Here is an 18,811-nt window from a genome sequence, read left to right as displayed (position 1 = left end):
AGGAAGTGTTTTTTTCAATCCACACAAGTGGATTGCACAAGCTATTTTCCAAATATACCAGGAGCATATTAGTATATCAGCATATTAGTTTCAGCTCCAGCTCAATCCATGCGATCATTTTAAGTTATAAATTTTCACAATAGTTCTTTTTGTTTGCGCTTTGAAGTTCGAAAGGAAACTGACTTACACAGGTATGCTGAATGAATTTTATAGCTCTGAGTTGCCTTTAGATACTGCAACTCTCCAAACAATAACTATTTTAGAATTATTGATTGGGAAAACCATGTAGTACTTGCATAGCTGTTGAATGAGCAATAACCCTTCTTAAGGACATTACGATAAATGCATAAGTTATTCATTCATTTTACCCAAATGTTTTCTAAACATGTAATTTTTGCCAATGCTTCATATTGATTTAAATTTATTTTCTAAATATTCTAAAATATTGTTTAATCAGTATTCAATTAGCTTTTTATAACAAACAGTAAACTGTGATCACATTTCAGAAAGATCTTTTAAAATTAGTGCCTAAGTATCGATGCTACACCGCAGCTAGCTCATTTTGGTTCAGATGGGCTGGTCACACTCATCATCCGCTGCCAAGGTAACATTATTCGTTGCTATTCCAATAGTATTTCTAGTATTATGAAAAAATATCAAATAATGAGTTGTAATAAGAAGACGTTATATAGAATTGAATTGAATGTATGAATTTAAATGTTACTAAAATAAACACTGAAAAACTGCATTTTTTAATTCATTTACTTTTAGATTCTTAAGGGGGACATAAATAAGCAAGATTTGCAAAGTATTCCGATTGCAATTTAAGATTAGCATGAAGAGCATATAAATATAATTGTTGCTGTTTATTTTGCTGCTGTTAGCTGCTTTTACCAACATATTTGTCTTTATTAATCAACAACAATTGCTCTCTAAACTAAGGAAGTGTTTAGACGCTTTGAGTTTTACAGCTCCAATCGAGTAACAATTATTCGTAATGTTTAAAACATGTTTTAATAAATATGACAAATGTATATATAGGCTTTTATTTCGCATTGATGTCATAAGTGCGCACTGCTAAAGTACAGGCACGAGAACGAAATCATTAAATTCATTTGTTATACTCAATGTTAAGGACCTCTGCAACTTTTGGCGTATCACAAATACCATCCGGCTGTTGGATGAGGATGAGGTCGTTGTTTTGGAAACATTGGGTTCAACAAACGCATATGTATACGCATTTATATATTATGCATAGCTCTTTGATAAGCTCAAGCACAGAAGTCTGGCCTCTTTCGCTCATTGAGCTGCAATTGAAATATCATTTGTCAGTTCATTTGTAAATTGTGCATTAAAGCGACTGGTACGCAAAATACAATAATGTGGCGAATACTCATCGTGTGTTTAGTGAGCATGGGCCTCTTCTGGTTACAAATTGATGCGTGTGTTGAACATGTGCCGTAAGTAATTCCGAAATATCCTTCCGAGCGCTAAGCTAATCCAAAACAATTCGAAAGAGCATTGAAAACGAGGACAATTCCGGTGACCATGCGCAAATATCATGGCCCGAGCAACTGCACCAGTGACTGCTTTGTGGTGCGACCCATCAGTGAGGTATGTATTCAGATCCTATATGTTAATTTAAAAATAAAATGTTGATAAGAATATTGGGATAATCGGAATAGCAATAAATTTCCGCTTTTCGAATTGTTGATTACCTAATTTTATAAATCGCTTAAGTAAGACTCTTTTAATTTAATTGCTTTGTATTTTTTTTTTAAGTATGACATAATTCATCAGTGGTAATTACAGTGAAAACAGCTTGATGGAGAAATAATTAATATTGCAGATTTTAACTATCAATCAACTAACAACAAAATTCAATTTTTGCTCCAGTGAAGTCTCATAAGAAGTGTCCAGTTTTAATAATCCAACGACGGAATAATATCTGTTATATTTTAACAAAGACATTTAGAGAATCAAAAAAAGTACAGCTCTCTTCACAACGGTTCAAATAGAACATATGGAAAACATAAATCTGTATATACTATTTTAATAGATCGCAAAGTTAAAATGTGTTTGAGTCTAACGATATATAAACAATTAAATATAATGTCAATCAATCTGAATACTGAATGTCCCTAGGACTCATGATTGTTTGAAAATATATATACATATTTTCTGAATCTGAGTCATATTAATATTTAAAATAAAATTTTGTTGGCTTAGAATTATCATAGATAGATTAAAGTAGATATTAGATGGCAGACAAAGGCGATATTGATTCAACACTAATTAACTTTTGTTTAATTCTAAAATAGACATATATGTCAATCGATATTGTCTGCTGTGAGGGATACGAGCGCAAGGATAAGAAGTAAGTGGACACTAAACAGATGTCTAAAACGTTAACATTAAAATTGTCGCCAACTTGTCTCTCTCCTCTTTCTCTGACCCTATTGCAGCAGCGAGTGTTTGCCCAAGTGTCATGATTGTGGCCCTGGCGGCAAATGTATATTGCCGGAGGTGTGTATCTGTGGCCAGGGCTACAAAAGCCAGAAGAATCGCAGCGTGTGTCTGCCTGAGTGCAGTGAGCACTGCATAAATGGAAATTGCACCGCGCCCGATGTCTGTCAGTGCTTGGAGGGCTTTCGCTTCCGCAACGACAGTCAGAGCGTCTGTGAGCCGATCTGTGGTGCCACAGATTGCACCAACGGACATTGTGTGACGCCGCAGCAGTGTGTCTGCAACTCGGGCTACCAGCGGAATGAGACGCTCGGCAAGTGTGTGCCCGTATGCGTGGACAAGACGGAGCACGGCGATTGCGTGGCTCCCAATGAGATAAGGTGCCATGCCGGCTATGAGCTGCACTGGAATTATCATCAGCACCAACGCTGCGATCCGGTGTGCAGCAGCGGCTGTCGCAATGGTCTCTGCATGCAGCCGGAACAGTGTGTCTGCAATGTGGGCTATGTGCATGTGGACAGACGCATCTCTGCCGGCTGTGAGCCCGTCTGCCAGCCAGCCTGTGTTAACGGCAGCTGTGCGGCACCGAATCACTGCCGTTGCCACGATGGGCATGTGCCGCTCAATGGCTCCCACCATGTTTGCACTCCCAGCTGTCGTCAGGGCTGTGAGAATGGCTTCTGCAATGCACCGGGTCGCTGTGAGTGCCACAAGGGTTACATGAAGCTATCTCCCCATCAATGTAGTCCTGTTTGCCAGCCGGCCTGTGGGACCAATGCTCGCTGCAGTGCACCAGACACCTGCACCTGTCAAGAGGGCTATATCCGAGTCAATGGCAGCGACACACACTGTGAGCCATTCTGCTCGAAGAGATGCTATAATGGCATCTGCAGCAGTCCAGATGTGTGCTCCTGCTTGGCGGGCTACGAAGCGCTGACTTCCTCGTACTGTGTACCCAAGTGCAATCGATCCTGCATCTATGGCAGCTGTGTGGGTCCCAATCTCTGTCGCTGCTTCAACGGCCATCGTCCCAGTGCCAATGATCCCTTTGTGTGTGAGCCCATATGCAGTATGAATTGTGGCTTTGGTCGCTGCATTGCGCCCGAGATCTGTCAATGTGAGCCGGGCTTTGCCAATCGTTGGCCCAGCGGCACCTGTGAGCCGCACTGCGCTCAGAAGTGCATCAATAGTCGGTGCGAGGGCGGCACAGGACGTTGTCGCTGCTATGAGGGCTATCAATTGAGGGCCGGCTCCAATTCGATTTGTGATCCCGTCTGCTCGCCCAGCTGCAGAAATGGCACCTGCGTGGAGCCCAACAGCTGCGAGTGCTGGCCGGGCTATGAGGATACCAAAGAAGGCTATATGTGCATTCCCAGCTGTCGTCCGGCCTGCGAGAATGGACGCTGCACTGCACCGGGACAATGTGAGTGCAGTGCCGGTTATGAGGTGACCAACTCCAGTGAACCGCAACTGTGTCGCGCTCAGTGCAAGAAGCGATGCATCAACGCCGAGTGCCTGCGACCAGATGAGTGCACCTGCCTATTTGGCTACAGATTCATCGAGGGCAGCACCACCGAATGTGCACCCTACTGTAGCCAGCCTTGTGACAAGGACAGCATCTGTGTAGCGCCCGAAATCTGTGAGCAGCAAACCTATCATGTTCTTTCCACAGTTGGAGCCAGCGGCTTCTCCAGCTGGACGCAACTCGTGCTGACGGTATTGCTCTGTGTGGTCCTGATAATGTTGCCGGTGCTACTCACGCGCATGTTTCTGCAGCGCAGGCGAGCGCAAAAGGATAAGCAACAGGTACACCTCATCGAGAATCCCAGTTATGGCGTCTGCATGGCTCATGATGAGCTACTACCCAGTGACCGAGAGGACGGTTTGGGCGATTAGTCGATAAGTACTAATAGCTAGCATTTACCAAAACTGTTTCAACTCGTAACATTTTCCTCTTGAATTACAAGTTATTTTGCTTAATGTAACATAAATCAAATACAAAACAACAGAAATAGTCTTATAAATTATTACAAACTAATGATTATACAAATAAGATTTGTAAGCCTATGTCATTTGGCGACCTTAGCATATTGGTTCTAATTTTCCGCTATTATACAGAAAAAAAAATGTATTAGCTTGTATATGTATATTAATAAAATGAGCATCGCATACGGAATTGGAGTGAATACAATTTTGATTAATTAGCATCCGACGCGTTCAAATTTAAACTGAATAAGCTTATCATTTTTTTCACTACACCATTTGGAAAGCATTGAGGCACCTGCGATTGCATTAGGTAAATCAATTCTTCACCTCTTATTATTTCATAATTTAGATTTTGAATTGTTTCCATTCTATATGGGTATGCAAGCCAAATAATGATTTCTGTACACAATATAAATACATAAATGAAAATCAAATGCGACAATCGTCTTACTGATTACTGGGAAAGAGACTGCAATTTTAACTTACGAAGAAAACACCAGCTAGAATCATGTTCTTGATAATAATAGTTTCCCCAATAAATATGATGACAAACTTACTGTAAATAGATTAACTTTAATATTTTATGGCTTGGTTTCGGTTTCATATCAATCGTTTTCTATGTGTATATAGAACTAATTTCATCTCATCAAGTAATGTCGTCAAATGCTTAGCATTCTGCAAATATTTTACGCGCATATCGAAATATAGACATATATCAACTAATCTAGACTATACACTAAATACATATATATGCTGGTCTATAGATAGTGGACTTAATTAAAGCGTACATCTATTAATAAATTACATACATATATGTAGTACATAATACTCGTGTTTAAATGTCGCTTGGATCCAATCGATGAAATTTTGTGAAATTGGTATCCTTGACTCGAACCCAACAAATTGACTACTTAAGATTATTTGTATGGATGAACACGGCCAGTTGCAATATATTACACTATGCCCCGAATACAATCTATGAACACAGTGAGCTTTCTGTTCCCCAGTTTACAAGAAGGTCTCCTCTTGGCCTCCTCCCACTCCCCCCCAACCCTCTCGCTTCCAGCTACCCCAAGACCTCGGAGAGCTACCCGGTCATGGCGGCGGCGGTGCATCATTTGGCGCTGGTGGTGGCTTTTCCGGCTGCATTTGGGCTGCTGGTGGCGAATGCATCACGAGAAAACCACTCGAGACTCCAGGAAGCGGCATGCCCATAAATGCACCGCCCGCCGAATCCCCATCATCCAAGACAACTGAACTGTCTGCGGCGGAGGGAATGGTGGGTAGAAATCGCACACCCAGACGTGGCGGCGAAGAATCCTCCTCCTCCTGCACCGCCTCCTGGCGCACCAGTCGCGGCTTGCTCAATGCCTCATGCTGCTGCTTGCCATTGTGAGCTGCAACAAGGGATTTCAATATGTTTAATTTCATTTCACTTATGGAATAGTCTTAAAATATATCCAAAGATTATACGTTCCTCTACACCTATTTTCTAAGCATTTTAAAATTTAAATCAAATTATTCTTTAATGTCCTAGTTAAGCTTAGATAAATCTTTAGAGAGTAGATCAGATAAAACGATCTTTGATCCGTACACTCACCTATGGAGGGCAGTGGAGTGCTGCTGCCGGCACTGGAGCGCGACAGTCGGAATGTGGAAGTGCTGGCTGTTGTGGCCGATGCTGAAGAGTCGTTGCGCGAACTGGATAGATTGGAGTCCTGGGAGGTCTTTCTGGTGATTAGCCAGGCAGAGTGACGTCGCCTGCCATGGGCATGACCCTGGCCGGGTTCCATCAGCTTTAGTGGCATGCTGCAGTTCGCCTGGGGTGCCGGTGTCGATGAGTTGGCACCATGCCGCCAGCTGGAGCTGCGCGAGCTGCAGAAGTTCTCGCTGGAAATGGAACTGGCGCGATTCTTGCGCTGCTGTCGCAACTCCGCAAACTGATACTGATACGGATTGGCGGCGGCTGCTGTGTAGGCACGCTGACGTCGCTGTTGCGGCTGGCGTCGCTGCTTGCGACTATGCTTGCCACAGCAGAGACGCTTGAGTCGCTGCCACAGCGTCGGCTCACGCTCCATCTTATGCCAATTGGGCATCTCGCTGGGCAGCATGCGCAGGCAGCGGCAGCCCGGCGGATGTGCCACCCCCGTGACAGGTAGCAAAGGTGGCGGCAGCTCACCGCCCGCTCCCCGTTTGCCGGCTCCGCGAGCGGCACGAGCGGCCGTGGCGGCGCCACCCACACGTGTTTCCTCGAAATGCTTGCAGAGCGTAACACAATCCTTCTTGAACTGCTTGGTCATGATGGCATAGAGGAACGGATTGCAGCAGCTATTCAATGGCAGCACAAAAACCGTAAAGATCTTCGCCTGCTCCAGCGAAATGAGTTGCAGTCCAAAGATGGCCGTAACGGAGAAGAAGGCTATGGGCGACCAGCAGAGGAAATCCGTAAACACCAACAGAGCCATACGTTTGGCAATTCGCGAATCATTCGTATTCCACGCCTGGCTACCCCTAATGGCCCAGTACATCTTCAGGTAGCAGCCCATAAGTGTGAGAAATGCGCAGCCATTGATGAACATCAGACTGATCACGTATGTTAGACTCGCCACACCCGTTGTCGTCTCAAATGGCAAACAGACGGCAAACTTGCGATAGTCGGAGACGCCAAGAAGTGGCAGACACGCCATCATCAGTGCAAAAATCCAACCAACACTCATAATATAGCCCGCCTGGCGCAGCGAGAGACGCTTGTTTAAGTGTATCGCATGGGTTATCGCATAATTGCGCTCCAGCGTAATCACCGCCAACGTGTACACGGATAACTCGGAGCTGAGCACAGCCAGAAATCCAGCCAGCTGGCAGAGCAGCGACATTTGCCAGGGTATCGCAAACATGCGAAACTCACCCAATGTAGCTGCATCGACAATGGCCAAGATGCCCAAATATATGCCCATAAAGAAGTCAGCGGCAGCTAGATTGCAGACAAGAAACCTTGGCACATCCATCTTGGATCGGGAGCAGACCAGCACAAAGACAACGGTTCCATTGCCCAGCAGTGCCAGCAGAAAGACAACCCAAACACCGCAGCGCAGTGTCCACCAGTCAAAGAGATCCGCACATGGTAGAAAAGGACCCGGCATGGGTAAGCACTGCACAGATCCCGGCTGCAGATCATCAGCCGTAATGCCACTAAATAGACCAGACCCAAAACCGTACCCAGTGCCGGGAGCACTCACATCATGTTCCTCGAAATACTCCTCCATGTAGCTGCTGGGGGATTGGCTACCAGTGGGCAGCTGCTGCAAATCCTCATTCAGATTGTAGTTGTTCATTGGTGAATCCCACAGATCGTGCATGGCGGCGCCCAACTGCTTGCTGAGGTTATCTGCGAGAAGTAAAAAATTAATGTAACAGTTGAAACATAATACATATTTTGAAATTCTTTATTTTGTAATATTTGACTTATATTATTTTTGGAATTAAATTCGTTAAATTTAATTCTGTAGAATTAAATTATTTAAATAAATCCTGAATTTCATATTTTAAATAATAAATTCGATTAAAATTAGTGTGAAAATAAAGTTTGTTTAAATTAGGCTCTGTTTCTCTTTCAGTTGGAGTTCAAGTTAAGAATTCAGGATTTGTAGAATTTTAGAATTTGAAAAAATCCCAATTCGGCATATATTTGCTATTAAAGAATTTTATTTTTCAACCTAAATTGACTACTCACGCATCTGTGGCCAAATGTTCATCATGCTGTTGTTCCACAGAGTCATATCGAACTCCGCATCTGAGGGAAATAGGACCGCTTCCTGGACCTGCGAGGTCTTCCGCTGGGCAGACATCGCCACCAGGGGCAGGAAGGCACAGCAGTGGTAGGCATAGGATAGGATCAGGGTCTGAATACGTGGAAAGGTGTCAGGTGGGGGAAACTCTCGCAGCTTCGGATTATTAAATGTCTTCAAATGCAGTAAAGCCCGCAAACCCGCTTCCGGTAGATGGGGGAATATGTTATTACCCAAATTGAGATCCTCCAGAGCCGTAAATACGGAAAAAGCATCCTTGTGTATTGAACCAATCTCATTGCCCTCTAAATCACTGCGTGAACAACAGAAAATTAGTTACGAGCTATTTGTTTTATAGAGGTGATCGGTTCACTTACAGCAGTTGCAGTTTGGGTATTCCTTGAAAGGCATCCTGTGGCAAGGACCTGATGCGATTGTAGGAGAGCAACAGATCATGCAGCTGCTTTAGCCCATGAAAAGGTCGTCCATGCAGTGTTTCGATTTGATTACTCGATAGATCTCTGAAAAGTAATATTCTAGAATTTCATATCGCTTTGTTGTGAACTTTTGTAAACTCACAACAGCCTTAAGTCTCTGCAGCTACTTAAATTTGGGATGGTTTTCAGGGAATTGGTTTTAAGTTCTCTGTGAAAAATGGCAAGATTAGATCTGATCTTAAGTAAAATATATATATTCTTTTAGCTTACAAACTCTTCAGTCTTGGCGTTTGACGACACAGATTTGGGGGCACCTCCTGTATGCCCGCCCGATCCAATTTGAGTATCTCCAGTGCATGGCAGCCTTCCAGCTCGGGAAAGTTCTTCAAAGTGCGCACATCGGAAAGTATACTAAAATTACAATACACACACAAACACATATATATACATATAAATTAAATTAGAATCATTAACTTTAAGGTCTTACAGTTTTCTTAGCTTGGCCATGCCACGAAAGGCGCCCGTTGTGATCGTGGACAATGGATTCGCTCGCAGATCAAGTATTTGCATGGTTCGCGGCAGCTCGGTGTCGTTAATCCAGCGCAGTCGATTGCTAGTCATGGAACTGCAAAAGATAGATACGTATCTGTGAAATATCTAGCGTGTATCTTTAAGATGCACTCTGCTGACAAGTGCCACTTGCGCGTTGCAGCTGCATTTGAAAGTCAAGTTGGCCAGCAACCAAAAGGCAGTGTGACAACTGCCACGCATAAAATCAGTTCTTGGGCGCACAATTTGTTATCGTCTCTCAGTTTTTCTTGGCCAACATTCAGGAAATGCACATGTGAACTTTTAAAGTGCTTTACTTTTGTGGGTCAACATTTAAGGTCGAGTTTCCATACATTTCTTAAATCGTAGGGAACAACATCTATTAAAAAACATAATTTGTTATATTGAAGATCTCGAAAATAATAAAATCGTATTTTATAGTTTTTGGCAACGACTTTTACTGTTTTTTTACTTCTCCTGTTTATATAATTATTGACCTTTTGTTAAGTATCAATAAGTATATAATTAATTTCGTCTCATTCACTTCATTCACCCCATTAAATGCTTAGTCATAAAACTAATTTTTATTAGCTAGCATGAGTCCATACGAAATCTCAGAGTTTATCGGTTTTAATTTCTTGCCTGGATTTTCTTTTACTTTCTTTGTTAGCATCCCTCACTTGCCGTTAACAAACTGCAAGCACTACAAAATGTTCTTAATCCTTTTAAATTTGTTTTTCTTGCCAGTGGGTAGCAAAAAAAAAAATAAACCACATCACATGTGAACCAAGAAAAAGTGCAAGATATCTAAAGCCAGCTCCCCAATGGCCCTCCCCCACCCACCTTCGCTGCAACAAATTTATTTGCCAGTTTAATTCCCCAATCATGGCGATAGCAATGCTTCGGCTGGGTCGCCGACGCTGAGTGCATCGCAGCGTGGCTTTTATCGCAACATTTAACATGCTCATAATTATCCTGTTTACCAGAAATTGAATTTCCTTGGGGAGACATTTGAGAAACGTTGAGAAAGGCAAAAACCGTCGCAACGATGTCAACGATTTCAATGACAGTCGCCAGTTGGCAGTTGCCAGTTGCCGCATTTGCCACTTGCAGGAAGTGCGTGTGGCACAAACAAAATGCAACTGCGACTAGATTGAAAAAATATCGAATTAGCGACTATTATATACTCTTGCTTACAATTTACTATCGATGGAATAATGACTGAAGCAGAATACTCTAAAGTATCCTCTTAAAATTATTGTTTATCAAACTTCAAGCAAGTTTAATTAAAATTATGGCAACATTATTGACTTTCGAATATGAATGATATATTTAATAATAATTATTGTGCTATTTGTTTGAAACTGATAATCATTTTAGCATGTTTTGTGCGTTATTAGATAATTAAATAAATGCGTTGCATTGGATTCCTTCCACATCTTTACATCTAAAAACGGTTTCTCTTTCAACTTAAAATGCATAATAATCTACTTGCCTTACAAGCGACTTGATTAAGTTGATATACTCTATCGATGAAGAAAAACAAAAAGAGTTGCAATTGCAATGGCTACAGGATGTGGCTCAAGTCAACGGCGAATGCAGTTCATAGAATAAAGTGTGTGGTCGGGTGTAAGGGCTATATCGTAAATTCACAAAGTAATGATGCGTTATGATTTTTGGTTTCCGCTTGTTTGCCGCCTGACAAAGTAGGAAATGTTGTGCTGGCAACTTAACAAAGCAGCAAATTGCAGCAAGTCCTTACTAGTTCACCACTTCTCATTCAGCCCTCCTCAACCCACGTTTTGTTAATCTTTTTAAAACACCTGGCATAGATACTTACAGCTCCTGCAGCTGGGGCAATTTGCCAAGTCCCTCGGGCAAGCTGCTTATCAAATTATCATCCAGCTCCCTAAAAAACAAATATAGCAAATATTATTGAACCACATTTCAAATAACATTTAAAAATATTCTGATTTCTTTTATGAGTCATGTGTATTTGCATACGGTTTCATTGCGGTTCGCCTTTCGAGGTTCCAGTCTGTGAAAGTACGTGTCCGCACGTAGCCGTAACATTCTGATTGGATCGACCCCGGACACTTCAAATTGTGTGGTCGGGATGCAAAATTTATGCATGAATATAAAATTTAGTTTTCAACAAAGTGCATTGATTTCAATTATACGTGAGGGTCAAAAAATAATAATATTATTATTATATATATGTATTATTTCTCCTTTACAATATACTATGTACTATGTATTATTAGATATATGCTTTAATGGGCTTCTTCTTATTTCTTTTAACATGAATATATTTTACTCGTTGGGGAAAACTTTTTAAATAATATATAAATAAATATGTATTATTTATTTATATACAAATTGTTAGCATTGTTTTTCGAAGCGATATCTTTAAAAAAAACTTAAATTTTTGTTACTTCTATTTGATATTTTAAATATTTAATGAATTTAAAATCTTATCTCCGCAGAATGTTCAGTATTTAATTAAAACTAACGGAACCATATAAATATATATATATTATATATTTATATATGGGGATATCCTTTACAGCTCGCATTGTGCTTCTCACCACTTTTTCATTTCCCTATTCGTCGTCGTAGTGCGTGTCTGGCATTAAACAAAACTCGGACAACTTTCACTCGGTGAACACATAACAGACACGCAACTTGTTGGGGAGTGTCCGAAGGGAGTCTGGGTAAAAAAACTCATAAATCTCTGGAGAAATGCATACGGAAAATTTCTTTATACTTTCAACACAGATTTACGCGTTGCACGGCAAAAGTTTTTCACTTTCACTCGATGCATTCATCTCCTGCTGCTGCTTCTCGTTAAACAGTTGCACGTTTGCCTTATCCTCTCACTCCCCTGTCACGCATAGTTTGTCTGTTTAGTTTAGTTCCCACGTCCTGCAGCCACAACATAAATTTGCATATTTGTCATCGTCTGCAGCCCTCGAGGTGGGCAAACGGCGTTTTTCCCACACGCCCTCAAAGTATGCAATGCAAAAGCCAGAAATTCGTGGTAAACAGCAACAGCAACAGCAACAGCAACAACAACAGCGACCGCGACCGCGACTGCGACTGCGACTGCGACGTCAGCAGCGGCGTCGAAACGACGACAATTTAAGCTGTCGCAAAACCAAAAAAAAAAAAAGTTTCGCTTAAAATTGAAATTTATTCGCTCCACAAACACAAAAGAAAAAACAACAACAAAAATGAAACGGATAAACACCATTTCCACTTGCACTTCAACTTGCTGCTGTTTGTACTTTGGTGAAGTGCTCAAGTATGGAACTTTCCCATTACGTTTGCGGTGCAACGGATAATCTAAAATAAACATACTCTATACAGAAATAGATTCCTGCTCATATAAATTGCATTCATTTATTTTTAGCTTGTTTCCATATATTTTAAATGTTGCACATCATTTAAAAAGTTGCGATTTTTTCTTACAGATCTCTAGGCAGATAATTCTAATATATTTGAATGCTATTGTGCTAATCTCTCCATTATTTATAAAAACTTAAGCTGTATTTTCACTCCACTGTCTCCTTCTTTAGTTAACTTTTTACTAGAGTATTTAAAAATGACTTCAACATTGTCTAAGACTCGACTTAAATAACACTTTCAGTTTTGTTGGTCGCTCCAATTCTGTATTATCCTACTCTGTTCTGTCATGTTCCGTCCTGTCCTGTCAAGGCATCTGCATATGCATATATGTTTGTATGTGTGTGTTTATGTAAAAATTGCTTACGTTATTTGTTCTTGCTAAAGTTACTTACAAAACTTTTAAAGCTGTTAAATTCTTGAGAGCACCCGCTGATATTTTCATAATTTGATTTCGCTTCAGTAAACTGTAAGAGAAACAATAAATACAGACCGTTATCAACATATTTATAGCTAAAATATTACTTACAGCACGATCAAGTTTGGCATGCGGGGAAAATCCTCATCGTTTATTATTGTCAACAAATTGCTGCCCAAATTGCTTTACATTTCGTTCCATTAATGAGGTCGCATTATGAATGAAAGTGGATAAAAGGGAAATAATGAATAATCGTGAATTTTATGAGCAACTGCTTTCGGTTATTATTCAACTTTTTATGGGGTACAATTGCATAAAGTTCTTTAGTTGTTGTTAGAAATTGTAAATCTTAAAGGGTTCAGAGTTCGAATTGACAAAAACATGCTCAACAAATTAATGCTAGCTTTGAATATAGTAATCGATTAACAGAAGGATAGTAATTTAAGAAGACTACTTGGAAATATGTCATTAGATAAGACATACAAATGTACTCAAAATAAGGACAGATTGAAATAGATGTTAAAGTAGTAGAATAACTATTTAATTTATTGACTTTTCAAAATATCATAGTTATAATTTGAAATTATTATGTACCATTTTCTAACAGTTAAATTAAATGTTGGATTTTGTGAGCTCCTATTTATTGCATTAACAATTTGACACTATTCATTTGGCTCATGTATTTCAATTATAACCGCAAATATTTACAGCTTAAGCCGCACATAAAACACACATTTCTGGTTCAAAACAAAATTTGCTAATTGCACATGCGAAATTATGCAGGCATAATTAGATTCACATTCATATGGACAAAAAGTTGGATTATATATTTAGTTGGGCGAATTAGCAAAAATGCCATAAAATTAAACATGCAAGCTGTACAGTACAATCAAAAATAAGCAATGTAAATAAAAGAAATAACAAATAATAGAAAGAATAAAAACGCTCACAGTGCTTCGAGTGTTCTGAGTCCGGCCAAAGCGTTTGTTGGAATGCGATAGAAGAGATTCCCCTCGAGGCGCAGGGAGCGCAGCTGCTGCAAGTTGCCCAACCAGTTGCCATCCAGGCTGACCAGGGCGTTGCCATTCAATTGACTAAAGGGTTTGACCGCGCGGGGTGGAGTGTAGGTGTGTGCAGTGGTGTCGAATGTATTTATATATTGTTTTTGTTTTTGTTTTTGTTTTTTTTTTAACGATTGCAAATCGAAACGAGTGAATGAAATAGAAAAGCGTAAAATATGAGCAAAATAGCGTGTAATTGCTGGCAAGTGCTGCTAATACTTATGCGTGTGTATGTTTGGTTGGTGTATATATGTGTGTGAGCAAACTAAATGGTAGCAAGCGTACTAATTGATCCTGCAGGCGTCGCAGCCTTCGGTTGCATCCTTCCACTCCATCTCTCTTTCTTTCTCTGGCAACGCTTAAAAGCAAACATTAAGACACACACACACACACACACACACACGCACACAGACACTCACTCAAGCACACACACACACTTAGCGACAAACAACAAATTGAACTGCTTATTGCATACTTACAGGCTGACTAGTTGACTGAGTCCTTGAAATGAGTGCGGCGCCAAGGCCTTAAGGCCGCAATTTTGCAAGCTTAAACGCTTCAATTTGGCCAAACCGTAAAACGTGTTCGGATCCATATTAATGATGCTATTGTCGGACAATGTTCTGCAAATAAAAACCTTCCCTTCGTCAACAACGAAAGTCGAAAGTGGAAAATGCAAGGAAATTGCAAGGATAACAGTCCGAGTAATTAATCCTGCAAACTTGCTGAAATACTCATACATATACACAGAATTTAATCAAGTAATTTATAAAGCTCGTGGCATCGGCCCAGAAACTGTCATGTCCTAACCCCAGCCCTAACCCTGTCCACAACTGACCACTGTGATTTTTTTAAAGAATCAGAAGGAAGTGAGGGCTTACTGTGAAATTGAATAATGAGTTGCAGCGCTCATGACAGGCAACAATGAAAGTTTTTTTGTTACCATTGTTTTTGTCGCTTTTGTTGTTGAGCACATTTTTGTGTGTTACAACAATCGCTGGCTGCTTAGTTCACAGATTAAAAGGGGTCGGGAGTGTGGTTGGAATAACTTGTGGTTCGGACAAAAAAACACAACTGGCAGTGGGTATGGTGTGAATTATACTGTGGCCCAGACAGGGGTCGGGGCTCGTAATGTAACCATTAACAATATTCAATATATATATCAGAGATATCAAAGAGCTTGTTAATTTATAAAAATAGCTATAAATATTATACATACACATATTAGATAAGCGAGGAATACAGATATGTGATATCTATTTAGCAGAATATCAGAATATAAGCATTGTGTATCTTAATGTATCGATATTATATTGATTATTGATTATTTTATTTGAATGTATTATTTTAATTGTATTAACCGCCGCACTGGCAGAGGTCCCGAGCAGACTTATAGTTAAGTATTACGGGTGATTTATTCGAAGCCATTAGCTATACATTTGCTTCCCTCTGCGAGGGCATGTAATCTTTATTAAGCTTGTTGCAATTTCCTTATTTTTTCGCGCCTCCTTTAAAAAACTTTAAGGCATTTATAAAAAAGTTTACTGTTTAACATGATCCCCTTTTCGTCTGTTACACTTACAGCTCTTCGAGATGTGGCACCATGAAAAATGAATTGGCCTCCAGTCTGGTCAAATTGTTGTTGCCCAAATCTCTATGAATGAAAAAAAAAGAAACAGCAAAAAAATATAAATATAATAAGCAAATTAATGTGTGCACACAAATATCATTTCAAGATGGCCATCTATCAATTTCAATAAGCCACTCACACGGCTAATAAAATATTACACTGATTAAACAAGGCTGACTAAACGTTGCCAAATACGGCATAGAGAGGGCCCAAACCTAACTGTAGGCCATCAATCAACTGATAAATGGCTCATTGAAAAAACATATTGAGCTAGCTTGACTGAACTTGCCAAAAAGGCGGAATTGGGTGGCAAACAGTAAAATGGCAAAAAAATGAAGATGAACTGCGGTAACAATTGCAAATGCAAACTGTGTGCAAAGTGTCACATATGTATCGTATTTTACAGGCCGTCATAATTAAAGCTGAATTTGATAGCCAATGACTTATGGCTGTTTGACTGTCTCCTAGCGATGCGTTAATTAATAAATGATATATACATATATTTATTTATTTATGGCCCGTTCGATTCGGCCATTAATCAGTGGTTAACTTTGTTGCTGCTGTTTGCTGCTTGGTGCTGCATGGCCACCAAAAACGGAGCCCAACTCCTTTGAGAGGTTTTTGGCGGCAAGAAAACGTGACTTACATACAAGAAAACTCATGCTGAAACTCAAGCGACGCATCGATTGTGAAACGTCGCGCAACGTGGCGTATGTGTAATTAGATTAAACCGCATGCCAAAACATAGACGAAAAGCGATTCGACAACACTGCGAAATTGACTTGTAATTATACGAATGGGGAATATGAGGAATTCACGCAACCAAATGATTCAATCTCTTTAGTCTGTTTCCCCCCCAATTATCGCTTAATAATGAAATCGATAAATAACGCTTAATATCAGCGATTTAGTTGGCGACAGATTTCCTTAATTCTAATGAGGTAAAACTATAGGAGAAGGTGATAAAATCATTAAGGAACGTCTGAAAAGGCATAAAATGAATCTTATACTTAATTATTCAAATGCACGCGTTTCCACTGTTTGATTCTTATTCATTCACACATATCCATTTAGTTACATGTGAGCAAATTCCAAGCCATTCATCGCATTCATTCAATGACCTTAAATATTTAAATTAATTATTAGTTATTAGTTGTTAAGCTGAAAAGTGTCCTTAAGTGATCTTCATTTATATTGGAATAGTTTAAGCTTTAAGTTAAGCAATCTGATGATTAATTGATGAAAATAGATGCTGTCATTTATACCCGTACACCCCGATGTGAAATCTAGTGTAAACAAATAGATATATAAATATGTGGGTATTGAATACTCACAGAATCGAGACCTCGCTGGGTAAATTGACAGGCACCGCAAGGATGCCGATGCTGCGGCAACTCAACTTAAGATTCTCGAGGCTGCCACTGCAGTGGCAATGTTTCTGCACCCACAGCTCGCAGACGCTGTGCTGTGTGCGAGATGATGTTTTACTGCCACTGCCACTGCCGCTGCCACTGCCACTGCCACCGTTGCCGTCGACGTCATCGTAGTTGTTGGCACTGGCAGCAGCGCGCTGACTGCCATGATATTCCTGCAGAGACTTCTCGTACAGAATTTGCGCCTCACGCTCTGGATCTGATGAGGGCAGCAATACGTTCTCTCTAATGCCTGGCCGAGTGCTGGCTGTGGGCGTTGCGGTAGGTGTGGCGGACATATTATTGACACTAATTGTGCTAAGTTGCTTGGATGTGCCGCGATTTTCTTTGGTTTCAATGAAGCTGGCAACATTTACCGTTGCATTCAAATGCGTCGGCGTCGACATCGCTGTTGTGGTCGACACTAACAGAGACGCCAGCAGCAGTAAACTGGCCGCTATTTTTGCTGTCGCTACTGCTGCCCTGCCGGCGTCGCTGCGTTGCTTGCGGCGGCGCCGGCAATGCGCTGCCATCGTCTCGGCTCTGGTATCAGTGTCAGTCTCAGTCGGCGACGCTGCTTCTGCTTCTGCCTCTGCTGCTGCTGCTGCTGCTGCTGCCGCCGCCGTTGTCGTCTCAGTTGCTGATTGATGCTGTCAAGCATTTGTCATTTGATGACAGTTTTGTGCGCAATTCGTTTCTCGCTCATGATTTTTCCCTCTCTCTGTTGTTGCTGTATTTGTTTTAGTTGTTGTTGCTGCTGCTGCTGCTGCTGCTGGTTTTCTTGCTTCGCACGTTGGTTTTACCGCCGTTTTTCGCTCACTTTTGTATTTTGATTTGTATTTATTTTATTCTATTTGATTTACGTTCACTTTCTGCTTCAGCTGCATTTCATTGTGTTTGCAATTTGTTGGATTTGTTGTTCCCTTTGCTTCGCTTCACTATGATGTCTCTTGTGGAGTTGCTGTTTATTTACCAACTTTTCAATAGTTTACAAAGTTCTCAAATTGCACGTGGATTGATGCTGTTCACAGTGGGCTTAAAACAAAGTTTATACAAAAAAACACGTAAAATTAATACATGTATGTATAAAAGTGAAATCAAATTAGTATTACGTATACGAAAATTTTATCTAACTGATCATGTTTGCTTGAAATATTTAAAATTTGAATATTTATATATGCTTTAATGTAAAGCCAGTTAAAACTTTGTTAGTATACTCTGCATATATTACGAATAAATTTATTTTATTCAAGAACTTTTTTCAAACTGCCCATTCCCGTTAATAATGCACTAATCAAAATAATGATTATACATGTCCTACTTTTCTTTAAACTGTACTGTATCCAACTCCTTTCGTCCGTTTCAAATGTCTGATTTCATTTTAATACAATTTTTCACAGTGTTAAATACTTAAAAATATCTCTTTCCAAACACTTAAACTATTTCAAGCTCATAATCAAGCACAAATGGCTCATATATGTTAAGAAAACTTAAAGAGACCTATTCTCTGTGTGAAATGAGCCATTTAGTGACCAGATCTCATCAGGCTGTCAGAAACAAAAGGAGCAGCGGAAGGACAAGAGCAGGACAACAACAACAAAGCACAAAGCGCATCTGATGAATGACAAATTTGACAGCTAGCACGACCATTGCTCAACACTG

General features: G+C 40.4%; 2 protein-coding genes across 2 annotated transcripts; one reads left to right on the top strand and one right to left on the bottom strand.

Annotated features, from left to right (window-relative positions):
• Nucleotides 1-1,548: 1,548 nt before the first annotated feature.
• Nucleotides 1,549-4,362, top strand: LOC122322463 (multiple epidermal growth factor-like domains protein 10). The gene is made up of 3 exons (XM_043214741.1): nucleotides 1,549-1,614; nucleotides 2,322-2,377; nucleotides 2,469-4,362. Exons 1-3 carry the CDS (start codon nucleotides 1,549-1,551, stop codon nucleotides 4,360-4,362), a joined length of 2,016 nt encoding a protein of 671 aa, XP_043070676.1.
• Nucleotides 4,363-5,460: 1,098 nt separating this feature from the next.
• Nucleotides 5,461-17,475, bottom strand: LOC6561581 (leucine-rich repeat-containing G-protein coupled receptor 6). The gene is made up of 14 exons (XM_001988339.3): nucleotides 17,072-17,475; nucleotides 15,690-15,761; nucleotides 14,587-14,730; nucleotides 13,997-14,140; nucleotides 13,158-13,229; nucleotides 13,024-13,095; nucleotides 11,064-11,132; nucleotides 9,162-9,299; nucleotides 8,945-9,085; nucleotides 8,817-8,882; nucleotides 8,615-8,758; nucleotides 8,183-8,550; nucleotides 6,053-7,837; nucleotides 5,461-5,849 (listed from the first exon to the last, which is right to left on the bottom strand). The coding sequence occupies exons 1-14, from the start codon at nucleotides 17,446-17,448 to the stop codon at nucleotides 5,548-5,550; spliced, it is 3,894 nt and encodes a 1,297-aa protein (XP_001988375.3). The 5' UTR covers nucleotides 17,449-17,475; the 3' UTR covers nucleotides 5,461-5,547.
• Nucleotides 17,476-18,811: the final 1,336 nt, after the last annotated feature.

Source organism: Drosophila grimshawi, unplaced genomic scaffold (assembly GCF_018153295.1).
Source record: "Drosophila grimshawi isolate 15287-2541.00 unplaced genomic scaffold, ASM1815329v1 contig_1377, whole genome shotgun sequence".
Classification (NCBI taxonomy): Eukaryota; Metazoa; Arthropoda; class Insecta; order Diptera; family Drosophilidae; genus Drosophila; species Drosophila grimshawi.
The sequence above is the reverse complement of the archived record's forward strand: the minus strand, read 5'-3'. Positions and strand labels throughout refer to the sequence as shown.

Bases quoted from the DNA above. Each gene is read 5' to 3' on its own strand.
- LOC122322463 (XM_043214741.1), top strand. From the start codon at position 1,549: ATGCGCAAATATCATGGCCCGAGCAACTGCACCAGTGACTGCTTTGTG. The intron at 1,615-2,321 runs GTATGTATTCAG...ATTCTAAAATAG, and splicing joins TGGTGCGACCCATCAGTGAG to ACATATATGTCAATCGATAT. The intron at 2,378-2,468 runs GTAAGTGGACAC...CTATTGCAGCAG, and splicing joins TACGAGCGCAAGGATAAGAA to CGAGTGTTTGCCCAAGTGTC.
- LOC6561581 (XM_001988339.3), bottom strand. From the start codon at position 17,448: ATGTCCGCCACACCTACCGCAACGCCCACAGCCAGCACTCGGCCAGGC. The intron at 15,762-17,071 runs GTGAGTATTCAA...TTTCATTCATAG, and splicing joins CCCAGCGAGGTCTCGATTCT to AGATTTGGGCAACAACAATT. The intron at 13,096-13,157 runs GTAAGTAATATT...TTTCTCTTACAG, and splicing joins ATGCCAAACTTGATCGTGCT to TTTACTGAAGCGAAATCAAA.